The sequence below is a fragment of the Gopherus evgoodei genome, chromosome 9 (assembly GCF_007399415.2).
Source record: "Gopherus evgoodei ecotype Sinaloan lineage chromosome 9, rGopEvg1_v1.p, whole genome shotgun sequence".
Taxonomy (NCBI): domain Eukaryota; kingdom Metazoa; phylum Chordata; order Testudines; family Testudinidae; genus Gopherus; species Gopherus evgoodei.
Genome location: NC_044330.1, coordinates 37420810 through 37434446, shown reverse-complemented (window position 1 = coordinate 37434446; position 13637 = coordinate 37420810). Strand labels below are relative to the sequence as shown.

The following is a 13637-nucleotide window of genomic DNA, read 5'->3' as shown; positions in this document are numbered from 1 at the left end:
AAAGGACTCGGGACAGAGATGCTGTGTTTGCCTTTATCGTAATGTTTGTGATTAAAAGAATAACGGGAGTAGCCGTTCGATCTGTTGTGTAATGACATTAGAACGTCTTGTTACACTTACCTTAGCCTGATCATTCCCAGATGCTTGGCAGCAAAATAGCAACCCCTTTTTATAACGTTAAACAACTGACATGAATAGGTTACATCATGGTGCTCCGTCCTAGGGACCCTACGGAAGATAGTTGGAAGGAAGCTGGTTCTCAGCTAGCAGTACTGACACCTACGGACTAGGGATCTATGGGTCCGTGAACACGAGGTAAGGCAGCTATAGGGTGAAGTCAAGGCGTGAGAAGCAAGGCATGACATTAACTGAAAAAGCGCTAGAGCGCACAAAAAACCGGATCGCCTCTATACCGCTGACAGTGGAGCTCAGCATAGATGTTCTGGCTATTACACTGATTAACAACCTTCTATTACAGATCGATGTTTAAATAAATATTTGATTTTGCACCAGGAAATATGGCATGTGTATGCGTGTATTAATGCTACAGGAACCCTTCAGCATGTAGCTGCAGCAATAAATCCAATGAGAAGTTTTAAATTATATTTTTCCTATCTAAATCTGAGTATCCTTTGAATGAAAACACACTGTGAATGTGTTTGATACAATACTTGGTTTATTAATGACAATTACCTATGAGTCATTAAAAAGCATTGCGAGCCCTGTGATTTTCTTAGCTATGTTAATGAAATCATGGGTACTTTAGCTTGTAATTTAGGATTTCAGTAATGATGTTTGCCAGACTTTGCGACAAGATACCTTCGATCAGGAAAAGAAAAACATCATTGGAAAAACTCTATGGTATGGGGCCTTCCTTTGCGTTTTACTGGCTCACTTGTCATTCCTGCAAGGGTTGGTAAATTTCCTTTTCTGCGTAATCCTGAGGCCAGGAAAAACAAAGCACTTTTTAGAGAGCAAGGCGCAGTGAAGAACGCTGCCGAAGCCTTTCCGCCTTCCAGCTTCCGTGTTTGCTTTTGAAGCAGAAGTGTGGGGTTTTCTGTGGGTTCGGCTTGTGGAAGCCTTGTGCAAATGCCGCCAGTGACGCGAATTAGCTCGGGACCAGGGCAGAGTGAGCTCGGCTCTGTTCTCCAGCATCCGCAGTCAGGGCTGGGAGATTGGGGGCTCCCCTCGGCCCGGCTCTGCTGGGCACCCCAGAAGCGGCACCAAGCCCTTGGCAGCAGGGCTGAATGACCGGGGCTCGCTCCGGAGCAGCGAGGGGTTCAGCACCCGCGCCCCTTGGACAGCGACCGGAGCTCCCCAGCGCCGCCCAGCGCCGCGCCAAGCGATCGGCACCCACCCAGCCCCGGCTGCGGAGGGGCTGCAAACCCGAAAAGCCGGGGATGGGGGCTGCGTTTTAGCAAAGGAGGGAGAGAGGCGCTCCAGTTCCGGCCTGAGCCGGCTCCTCCAGCCCGGATTGCTGGGGGAAGATGATCGCCGCCCTGCAGCTGATGGCCGGCGGCTCCTGACTGCCCGGGGGGAGGATGGAGACGCCAGACCAGTCGCGGTGCCTGACTCACCGGGAACCGCGTTGCTGAGGCTTTGCTAAGGGACGGCTGCCCGCCAATGGGCCACGGCGTAAAGCCTTTCTCTCTGCGTGTGGGGAGCGGGGGAACCGCTGAGCACCCCCGGAGCACCATGGGGGCGGGGCAGCCCTCTCCGTGCTGGGGCGCAGAGACCGGGGGGATTTCGCCTCTTTAAACAAGGGGCCCGCCTCTGGTGAGATCAGCTGGATCCAGCGCTGCGCCTTCGGTGCCAGGATGGTGAGTGGCCCTTGGGTCCTTTTCCACCCCCGGCCCCATGGGGGGATTCCCCGCGGGCCGCCAGCCTGCCCTGTGCGTAGCCGGGAAGCTTGGGGGGTCTTTTGGAAGGGCAGATCTGGCATTTAGCCTCTCGCCCTTCATCGGTCCTATTCTAAGAGCCCGCCTCTAATCAGTCTGAGCCAGGTTCCCCGCTGATCGATTACCCCGCCGGGGCTGCTGCGCGGTTACAGCCCGGAGCGCAGGAACAGCTCTGGAAGTGGCTAAAGATCTCCCATCCCACCTACAGACCAGATCCAACCGAAATCAAAGGAAAGGCTCCGTGTCACTGCAGTGGGTATCAGATCTGAGCCTTAAAGGGCCGGGAGCTAGAGCGTAATTGCAGAGTAAACCACTGTTCTGGACAAACCCTGTCTTGTAATAGTCCCATCACGACCCGCCACTTTCAGAGGGCAGTGGGGGCTGAAACTTGGCACACAAAAGCGTGGGGCTAGGGAGAAGGCAATTTGTGATAGGAATTTGTATTCGTGTCCAGCGCTGCATTTCTACCATCCCAAACCTCAGAGATGGTGTAATCTAACTGTCACAGATGGACATTTAGAGCAGGTCCTTCGAAAAGAGTGACGGGCACTTTATTAAGATTGGAAAGTTATTCACTGGGCAAGACCCAAATGTCTGCCTGGATGTCCCGTGGACTGCATATTAACCTCTGATAGGCTACATAACTGTTATAGGGAATAGTGTCAAACAGAGTAGCTTCTGTGGACTTACAAGCTTTCTTGGGCTGAATTTATGTGATCCTAACTTTGACAGGTTAAAGAATATATATCTTTAAACATGTGTTTCCATGAAAAGCCCTATTTTGATCATTCTAGTGAATATCATGCATTTTATCAAATCCATAAATGGTGGGGTTTTTTCCATTGAACTGCACAGCAGCAATGAAGTACTCCTGGAAACAAGTTAAATCCCCATTGACTTCCCTGAAGGTTGTGCCTGCTGTATAATGATAATACTGAAGAAATGCAGGATCAGGCCTTCATTGTGAAAATTTAAAAATGTGGCAGAAATGCTCACTGAGGACTTTCCTTTTCTTCTAAGTAAATTCTGATATGAAAATAGTGATTTCAAATTGTATATAGCAGCAGTGGGGTTGGAGGGCTGACAGGGCTCTCCAGTCCCCATTCTCACACCGAATCACCATAGACCTACACCAAACCCCATACCTCTCACAGGTGGGTTTAACATTGATGTCAGGGGGCTTTGGATCATGCCCATGTGAATGTGGGTAAGTCCTCAATTTGCAAAAGCTGCCCCATAACTTCAGGTAATTATTGCTGTTATGATACTATTTATCTGTATTTATCTTTTTCAACCTCTGTCACCTCCATTTTATGTGTACCTAGATAAACACGTACACAATAGTTGAGCCAACAGTGGGCCAATCTTGCTTTCTGTTACACTGATGTAAATCTGCACTAACTCCATTCACTCCACATCAGAGCAGATTTTTGCCTGCTTTTGCCTGTTTTCTAATCTATAAGCAGGACTAAGAATTTTTCTTACTGTAATTTTTTTTAAATGTACAGCTAAATAATACACAACTTTGTAAAAGACTTAACCTTGATTGAAAGGCACTAAATGAGTGCAAAGTGTTATTTACAATTTTGTATTATATTATCACAGTGGAATTTAAAATATTATGGGCTTGCATGATTCAAGGGCACTTTTGTAAACAATTTTCCATATTCCTATATTTCTTTTTGCAGTATGGATTTATAAACACATGTCTGAAGTCTTTGGTGGTTGAAAAATATGGTGAAGAAACATGGGAAAAATTAAGGTAACTCATTCCTAAGGAATTGAATAAATTAAGAGAAAGTATAATAAGGAACATAGTACCACAGAATACCAATCTCTTACTGTTGAATGAATGCTGAAGTATTCATTATTCAGGAAGCAATTATTAAAATTAACTATTAATTCAAAGTCAAGGCTTTTACACTGCAACATTTTGTCCTATGACATTAATTACTTCATTTATTAGACCAAATAATGAAGGATGACATTTTGTCTGCAGGACACATGTGCAATAGACACACTGGCTCATTGTATCGTTATTGAAAAGTAATTACTGGATGCTGAATAGAAGCCACACTTATTTTGAAGTCAATTTCATCTTGGAGCCTCAGGGAAAAGTAATTAAATGTAATAGAAAACATTGATTTTGCTCTCTTTTGTTTTTTCGGATTTTTTTAAACTTGAAAAGCTTTATGGAATTTTACATAATATAAAGAAATAAAAATAAAGCAAATGTAGAAACCAAGTGATCCAGGGCCCGATCCAAAGCCCATTGCAACCAATGGAAAGATTCCCATTGACTTAAATAGGTTTGGGGTCAGGCCCACAGGGAACCAGGAATGTATCAGAATGTGCCACAATGTACAGTAAACCAATGGAACAGAAGCAAAAGCAGTACTGTCATCTGTATAGTGCCTAAAACAATGGGGCACTAATACTAGGTGGGGTCTGTAGGCACTACAGTAATAAACAATAGTATCAGCCTTGTACAACATACATCCTGATTCAGCCAATCACTTAGGCACATATTTAGGTCTCACCAATGTCAATGTGACTTTTCACATGAGCAAAGGTTGCAGGTTTGAGCTCTAAGTTTAGATTCTGTCTTCAACAGATACTCATCTATCCAGTTAATATTAATGAAGGGAAGGGTTGTTCTCAAGTACTACAGTGAGGGGTGCAAATAGGAGAACTGTGACTAAGGGATACCAGTTGGGTCTTAAATGTGTTCTGTTTAGAATGATATTGCAACATGAATCTCATTTTTGTTACAGAATCCAGACAGCAGTTCAGGACACATTTCTGACATTTGAAGTTTACAAAGATGAGATCACAATGCAGCTAATTGACAAAGCATGCAAAATGTTAGGTATGTCAATGCAATACAAAAGAATACCTGGGCCCAAGACTCTGAGGATCTTGTGCCCCATATAAGTCCATGGGAGTTTTCCAAATTAGTTCAACAGGAGTGTAACTGGGCTTTCTATACACCAGGGACTAAGCTGATCTTGGGTTATACCTGCTTGTGCTGGAGCAGGGTCGGAGCTGGGAAGTCCATCCAGAAGGCAGTTGCACCAACCTCATGATTAAAAGTGCTTGGAGTAGGTCACTGTTTGGAGCTCCCAAAAGGGGTAATGTTAGCTAGGACTAATTGACCAGACACCCTCCACTAGTGGGAGATTGTACAGGGACCTGAATTCAGTTTAAGACTATCCTCCCCATTTATCCTTTTGAGGGAAGGCAATAGTAAAAACATTGCCTGCCCTTCTCCCAAGAAGACCACTGCAGCACCAGGGCTCAGGGAGGTGCAGTTTTCATCTCCAGGCACCAACGGGGAGAATTGATTCAGAGAACAGTATTAAGAATTAATATTGAAAATATTAGAATTTTAGACAGGTACTGGAGATGACATTTTTGTTTTCTATTTCAGACAATGGGAGAAAATACATGTTTTTCCATTTCTAACAGTCATATAACATTTTTTTTCCAAATTTTCTTTAAGAATTATATACAGTAAAGATGCGTAATACATAGCCATGGTTTTTGCTGCTAGTTGGAGATCAACAAATTTCAAAAGACTGATCAAGTTAGACTTGTGGGTTGGGATATTTGGGTGTAACATGGTTGCTTTGCACTGCGCTGCCGTCAGCTTCTGGCCATACACCCAACCTATTAAGCCCCAGATGGAAGAACAGCTCAGTGAAAGGAAGATATTCCGGTGGCATAGGGGCTCCTACACCACCCCTTTCCTGTTACATATGGGGTCATGGCTGAGGGAAAGGGGGAAAGATGGGATGCCCCTACGCTACCCTGATCCCCCATCTGTGGTTTCAGCTCCTTGGGGCTAATAGCTAGAGTGAGCTAGAGCTGCTCTCAGGATGCTCCCAGTTAAGCCCAGGAATGGGGCCTGCACACCTCTGTGCCACCTTTGTACCTCCACCTCCCCTGACCTCTCCTGTGTGTAACACACACATTTCTTAACATTCCCTACCTTTTCCACAAACATTTTGCATTTATTGTTAGTCCATTTCTCAGAATTGTCATGTTAATTAATTAAGGTATCTTTATTTTGCCAGATGTTCCCCCTGATATGGTTCTGAAGCAGTTTGGAGAGTTTTTCTTTGAATTTTGCAAACGGTCAGGCTATGACCATATGCTGAGAACTTTGGGTGGAAATCTCTACGAGTTCATCGAGAACTTGGATGCATTACATAGCTACCTGTCTCTTTCTTATCAGGCAAGTTGAAGTAAGAACTACTGAGCCGACATGGATGTACCCTGCCAGGGTTTACACACTGACATGTCAACAAAATACTGTGCCACAACCGTCCCTCTTGTGCTCTGAAATTAATTATTCTGATGCACTAGTGGGGAAAGAAGTCAGCTATTCAAAGTTATCCTTAATATTAGATGTAAATTTATTCAATACTTTGAATCAAATAAAAGGTATAGTTTCCTTCCAACATAAAGATCTTTCATTTCTGATAAATGGAAATGAAACGAGATCAGCATTATAAAGTATAACTATTTATTTTGATAAGATATAAGGTGCTTTTATAGAGCTTGCTATTGCACTAGTGTTCCTTATGATAGAGGATATTTAACTATTATTATTGTTTTCAGGAGATGAATGCACCTTCTTTTAGGGTAGAAAAGAATGAAGATGGCTCAATGCATTTGCATTACTACTCAGATAGAAGAGGTCTGTGCCATATTGTTCCAGGTAATAATGCAGTTGAGCGTTACTCTATAGACTCATACATTTGCTACTATTCTTTGCTTAGTTTTCACAAATTCTCTGGATGAGAATTGACAGCTGACAGAATTTTGATTGACTTTAAAATATTTTACTGTTATGGTTTAATTTTCAGAGCTGCTGAGCATCTGCAACTTTCATTGACTTCAGTGGGATTTGGGGGTGCACAGCAATTCTGAAAAGCAGGCCATTAATGTCTGTCCTGCCATAGCATTTCTAAAACACACAGATTTTTATGGTGGAAGAAGCTGAAACAGCTGATATGCATTATGGAGTCCACTTGTGTGCTAGTTCTCTATATCTCATATCCCTAAAATCATTAAAATGGAGTATGAGGAGAGATGTTGAAAACACATCATGGAGACATCCTGAAATGAATATCCAGGCAAAACTGCCATTGGACTCAATTCAGCACTAGGCCCTCCATTAGCATTTGCAAGAATCCATACCTTCACTCAGAAACTGATCCATGTGAACATTGAGAGAATCACTATATTTTGACATGCATCTGACGAAGTGGGTATTCACCCACAAAAGCTTATGCTCCAAAACGTCTGTTAGTCTATAAGGTGCCACAGGACTCTTTGCTGCTTTTACAGATCCAGACTAACACGGCTACCCCTCTGATATATTTCACAATTATATTTGTGCTATGATAAAATAGATCCCCACTCTTAACCTCTAGATGATTAAGTGGAGCCTCTTCAAAGGAACTTGTAATCTCAAATGGGAATCAAAGCATCTCCCTTTATGAATACCCATTGCCTTTTGATATTTCAGAATACATAGCGATTTGAGACTTCACCGATCTCTCGAAATGCAAAGTGATTTTTCAGATCATTGTCACCGTAGAATAATGCACTCAACCACCACATAATACTAAGTACAAATTGAAGCAATAATAATGCATGTTGATGCAATGTCTTGTTTCAAGAGAGAAAATTCCCGTTGACTACATAATCAAGGTCATTCTGTGAAAAATGTTATTCCAAATAAAAAGGAAGAATCATAGTAAAACTCTATAATCTGTCTAAATATACATATTAGAAAATAGCTTCAGTGTGTTTTACAAAGGAAAACAGTTTGTAGATGCATGACAATCAGTTAGATTGAGACTAGCCCACAGAGGACAGTAAGAGAAGTAAAGCCTCAAAGCACCCCACAACGCAACAATACCGGACTAGTTTGGATCTTGAATCTAGGCATGGAGTGAAAGAGGGATGGGAGACCAGGGCCTTCTAGCCCCATACTGCTCTCCTGGGGCCATATGAGCGAGGATGAGGCAAGGCTATAGGGAAGATACCTCCCCTGCACCCTCCATGGCCCAGCCAGCAGAGTGCAGTATCTGATGAAGAGCCAAAGCAACAAAGGATGCAAACTATCCCTCTTCCCTCTCCACTCCCCACATCAAATGGGAGCTCTGGAGGGATTCCGAATCAGAGAAATGTCTCTGGGTATGTCTACACTACGGGATTATTCCGATTTTATATAAACCGGTTTTGTAAAACAGATTGTATAAAGTTGAGTGCACGTGGCCACACTAAGCACATTAATTCGGTGGTGTGCGTCCACGTACCGAGGCTAGCATCGATTTCCGGAGCGTTGCACTGTGGGTAGCTTTCCTGTAGCTATCCCATAGTTCCCGCAGTCTCCCCCGCCCCTTAGAATTCTGGGTTGAGATCCCAGTGCCTGATGGGGCAAAAAACATTCCTTCTCAGTGTGCTGCTACAAAGCCCTTTTTACTTATGGCTCAGTCTAAAGGCTCATTTCAGTCCTGATTCTACAGATCTTCTGCACTAACTTTGTTGGCTATGTCGATAGTTAAATATGTCTCATAACATCCCAAGGTGTATGTCGCATCAACACTGGTGTAAATCACCCATGACCTGTATAAAATGGGTGGGGGTAGGCTGATTTACACCAGTGGAGGATTTAGCCCAAAACATACACATTAGTATAACTGGTCTTAGATGACATATGATGAATGAATTCATCATATGTCATCTTGCACTTCTGATTTTTTTATATATAAACACTCAAAACTGCATAAGTCAGCTATAAATGCTTGAACTAGTACACAGCATTGCGCAAATATTTGTTACAATAGAAGGTTTTAGTTCGCTGCAGAATTTTGTCTTTTATTCCCTTTCAGGAATCATTGGTGCAGCAGCCCTGGATTTTTTCAACACTGAAATTTCAATGGAAATAGTCAATCAAACAGAGGAGGAAGAAAGAACTGGGAAAAAAGAACATATAGTTTTCCTTGTCACTCAAAAACCTGTATTTTCATACAAAAAGAGAAATAAATTCTCTTCCTCACCACAATACATTGCTGACTCTGGAAGACGAATTGAGAAACAACTGAATAAAGAGGTATTTTGATGTTCCTCTTATAAATAAATGTCAGGGAGATAAATAGCTTTCATTAATAAATACTGTACTTGGGATTATTTTACCCAAAATATTTTAGATGAATCTGGTGTTACCATTTAAGGCTCCCATCATGTAAGTTACTTCATGTAGACAGATCCCATTCACACCACAGAATAATCTTCAGGATTGGGTCCTGCAGGTCCAATCTCCAATTTACTGAATGCCTTCAGCTCCCATTAAAATCCATAGGAAATTAAATATTTTAATAAGTAGTAAAGATGGCTAATCACTGCACAGTTCCAGGCCCTAAGCCTCTGGGAACTAACTTAGGAAGTTTGACATGATTTATTTGCAGTTATTTGTTTAGTCTGGTATAAAAAAAAATGTAGGTACCAAGTTTTCAAAACTGCCTCTAAGCTTGCAATACCTCGTGCGTACCCACATTTTTGGGCATGTATTTCTGAGGTCCTAAATTTGGATTGTGCAAATAGAATTTGCACATGGATATCAGGTAGATGCTAAGTATCTGATTTGCACATTTGTGCAAATGTGTGACTGTCTGGGTGTGCAACATCTTGTACAACACAGACAACTGTATGTTGAACTACCAAATTTGCATGTCTCAGTTTAAGTTCAAAGGCTGGAATCAAAGAATTTTGAAAATTTGGCCCATTATATTTTCTTTGGATCAGATCCTCAGGTACTGTACATTGGCATAGCTTCTTTGAAGTTAGTGGGTCTATACTGATTTACACCTGATAAGGATTTGGCCAACAGAGCTAGAGTTTTAAGAATTGAAAATAGAGTTGAATGTTCAGATTGGGTTTATTCCACAGGATATTGAAAAAAACATGAATAAGATTAGAGACAGAACAAGCCTTGTTTCTGTTTGTCCTGCCAAGAAAAATCACTGGGAAACAATCAGAGGAATCATTACACTAGGAAGAGGTAAGAGGGAGATCATTGAAAGGGAATCTGACATCATCTATTAATACTGTCAATTTAGTATTGTATAGGCTGTACATAACTTCACTGCCATTAACTACTCACCATTCATATTTTCCCTGTATCCTTTCGGTAGAATATTGTATTCCTTTAAAGTTGCAGACCAAGAAGCATGCTTACTGACAGCACAAACTCAAGAGCAGCAGGTTGTGTCTGTCTCAGGCTTTAAAGTGTCTCATCTTTAGAAAGTGGTCATACACTAAGGGCTTGGCTACACTTGTGAGCTCGAGCGCATTAAAACAGCTCCGTGCACTCTGACTCATGATGCATCCACACTGGCAAGGCATGTGGAGCACACTGACTCTGCAGCTGGAGCACTCCTGGTAATCCACCTCCACTAGAGGCATAACATCTGGTCTGCCATGACTGGAGCACCGCAGCACCAGCGTGGATGCCCTGACCTGTTAATGTGCTCTGATCGGTCTCCAGAAGTGTACCACAATGCCTGCTCTAGCCAACCTGGTCATCACTTTGAACTCTACTGCCTTGCCATAAGGGAACCAACCATCAGACCTACACTTTAAATTCTCTGGGAATTTTGAAAATTCCCATCACATCTTTCCAGGTGACTATGCTTCCACGCACCAGGCGATCCCAGTATGGAGCAATGACGAGATGCTGGACCTCATCAGTGTTTGTGGGGGAGGAAGCTGTCCAGTCCCAGCTGTTCTCCAGCCATAGGAATTACGATACCTTCAGGCAGAAATCAAGGGACATGATGGAAAGGGGCCATGACCAGGACACACTGCAGTGCAGGTTAAAGTAAAGGAGCTGCGGAATGCCTACCACAAAACCCGCAAGGCAAACCGCTGCTTCGGTGCTGTCCCCGTGATCTGCTGTTTCTACAAAGAGCTGGATGCGATACTGCTCTGCTCTGAGGACCACCTCTGCTCTGAGGACCACCATGGACACTTCAGAGCCCAGTTCAACAAGGAAGGATGAGGAGGAAAGTGGGAGCGAGGGTCCTGAAATGGAGGAAGACACCCTGGCATCCCTAGATGCATGCAGCCAGGAGCTGTTCTCAAGCCAGGAGGAAGGTAGCCAGTCTCAGCAGCCGGTGCTTGGGGAAGAACAAACACCAGTAAGCAGCTTTTATTTTGGGAAGGAAGTTACTTGGTGCAGGCTCTTGGGGCAAGGAGGGTTAGGGCTGAACAGATGCCTAGATGTTGAATAGGGCATTGTTGCACTCTCTCACATCGCGGTAATTGACCTCAGTGATCTCTTCAAAGGTCTCATCCAGAAGCTGTGCAATGCACTTGTGCAGGTTCCTTGGGAGCACTACTGTACTGCTTGTCCCATTCAGGCTAACATGTCCACGCCACTGTGCCATGAAGGGTGGGGGGACCATTGCTGCACACAGGCAAGCTGCATATTGGCTAGGATGGAAGCCGCATTGTAGTAGAAGACCCTCTCTTGCTTCCCAGGTCACCCTCAGCAGTGAGATATCTTCCAGGACGAACTGCTGTGGAAAATGTGGGGACAGTGTTCAGTATAGGGGCCCCCTGCCACTGTTGGCTCTCCCCAAGGCACAGAAACCCAGAGGTCAGTATGGCTGTGAAACAATCAGTCCCCTCAACCCTGTGCTTACTCACTATTTTGGGGCTCCTGGGGGTTATGCGCACTCACTTTGGGACGGGCAAATTCTGCTATCATTAGACAGTGCTTGTCTTTAAATATGGCTGAATCATTGCTCTATGTGGTGTGAACAATGCTGCCTCTGTTAAGTGTTACATTTTGCCTTTATAGATGCAACCTTGAGATCTCAGCCGTCTGTGTTATCACCGGCTGAAAGACTCCAAAGAATTAGGAAGAGGCCACGTAGAAGCAAAAAAGACATTCTGCATGAAGTAATGCAGCAGTCCCTTAACAAGAATCTAAAAGCGCAGGAGTGGAGGGAGAGCGAAAGGAGGATCTGCCAGCAGAATGCAGAGCACCGGCACCAAAGCATGGATCGGCTGATAACCATCATGGAGCACCAAGTGGACTCGATCCAGGTGTTGGTAGCCAGGCAGGCGGAGCACTACCGCGCTCGCACCCCTCTGCAGCCCTTGTCCCCAAAACTCTTTCCCTTGTGCTCCCATGTCACCTCCAACCCACTTTCCCCAACATCCAGGTTCTGCCTCCAACACTTGTAACCTCACCACCCAGCACTGAAAACTATGACCCTTACCCACTGCACTCAACCCCCATCACCGTGCCTTTTAGCCAGCCTAAAGTGCAGCACTCACTGCACAGAACTCCAGACAGGACATACGCAAAACTGTGATTGTTTCATTCCCCACCCCACCTCCTTACCCCTTCTGTTTCCCAAGCAGTTGTGTTTCTTTTCAATACATGAATTTTCTTTTCAATAAATGGATTTTTTGGCTTTGAAAACATTCTTTATTATTGCATAAAGTAAAAGATACCTTAGCCCAGGAAAGCAGCATGCACTGCAAGTCGGTGTAGCAAGTACAGATTCCTACTAACATTGGAACCACTGCACTTCATTCCTGTGCAGGGCACTAGACATTACTGGTGGCTTTCAGCCTCAAATTGCAGCCTCATGGCATCCCTAATCCTTGCAGCGCCAAGCTGGGCCCCTCTAATAGCCCTGCTCTCTGGCTGTTCAAATTTAGCTTCCAGGTGTTGAACTTCCGAGGTCCATGCCTGAGTGAATCTTTTGCTCTTCCCTTCACAAATGTTATGGAGGGTACAGCACATGGATATAACCGTGGGGATAGTCATTAGCCAGGTCCAGCTTCCTATACAGAGAGTGTCAGAGGCCCTTTAAATGGCCAAAAGCACACTCCACAGTCATTCTGCGCTGACTGAGCCTGTTGTTGAACCACTCCTTGCTGCTGTCAAGGCTCCCTGTTTAGGGTTTCATGAGCCACACCATTAAAGGGTAAGCGGGGTCTCCAAGGATCACAATGGGCATTTCAACTTCCTCTGTGGTGATATTCTGGTCTGGGAAAAAAGTCCCGGCTTGCAGTTTCTTGAACAGCCCAGTGTTCCGAAAGATGCATGTGTCATGCACCTTTCCGGGATAGCCTGCGTTAATGTCAATGAAATGCCCATGTTGATCCACAAGTGCCTGTTGAACCACTGAGAAATACCCCTTCCAATTAATGTACTCGGAGGGTAGGTGGGCTGGTGCCAGAACTGGAATATGTGTGCCATCTGTCGCCCCTCCAGTTAGGGAAACCCATTTGTGCAAAGCTAGCCACAATGTCATGCATGTTACCCAGAGTCACGGTTCTTCTGAGCAGGATGCGATTAATGGCCCTGCAAACTTGCATCAACACGATTCCAGCGGTCGACTTTCCCACTCCAAACTGGTTAGTGACCGATTGATAGCTGTCTGGAGTTGCCAGCTTCCAGATTGCAATAGCCACCCACTTCTCCACTGGCAGGGCAGCTCTCAATCTCATGTCCTTGTGCCGCAGGATGGGGGCGAGATCATCACCCATGAAAGCTGCTTTTCTGATCCGAAAGTTCTGCAGCCACTGCTCGTCATCCCAGACTTGCAGGACGATGTGATCCCACCACTCACTGTTTGCTTACTAAGCCCAAAAGTGACGTTCCACAGTGGTGAGCATGTCCATGAATGCCACAAGTAATCT

At 44.3% G+C, this 13637-nt stretch overlaps 1 protein-coding gene across 4 annotated transcripts in view; it reads left to right on the top strand.

Annotated features, from left to right (window-relative positions):
• Window positions 1–248: 248 nt before the first annotated feature.
• LOC115657997 (guanylate cyclase soluble subunit beta-2-like) overlaps window positions 249–13637 on the top strand; it is a 41660-nt gene continuing 28271 nt past the window's right edge. The window contains exons 1-8 of one of the 4 annotated variants that reach the window (XM_030576448.1): window positions 249–315; window positions 3587–3660; window positions 3898–4025; window positions 4673–4767; window positions 5975–6135; window positions 6522–6621; window positions 8807–9027; window positions 9864–9975. In XM_030576448.1, the coding sequence (XP_030432308.1) occupies window positions 4734–4767; window positions 5975–6135; window positions 6522–6621; window positions 8807–9027; window positions 9864–9975 (628 nt within the window). In that variant the 5' untranslated portion in view covers window positions 249–315; window positions 3587–3660; window positions 3898–4025; window positions 4673–4733. Of the gene's footprint in view, window positions 316–1301; window positions 1821–3586; window positions 3661–3897; window positions 4026–4672; window positions 4768–5974; window positions 6136–6521; window positions 6622–8806; window positions 9028–9863; window positions 9976–13637 lie in introns of those variants that run through there. The other 3 variants (XM_030576447.1, XM_030576446.1, XM_030576449.1) reach the window with 3 other exon arrangements.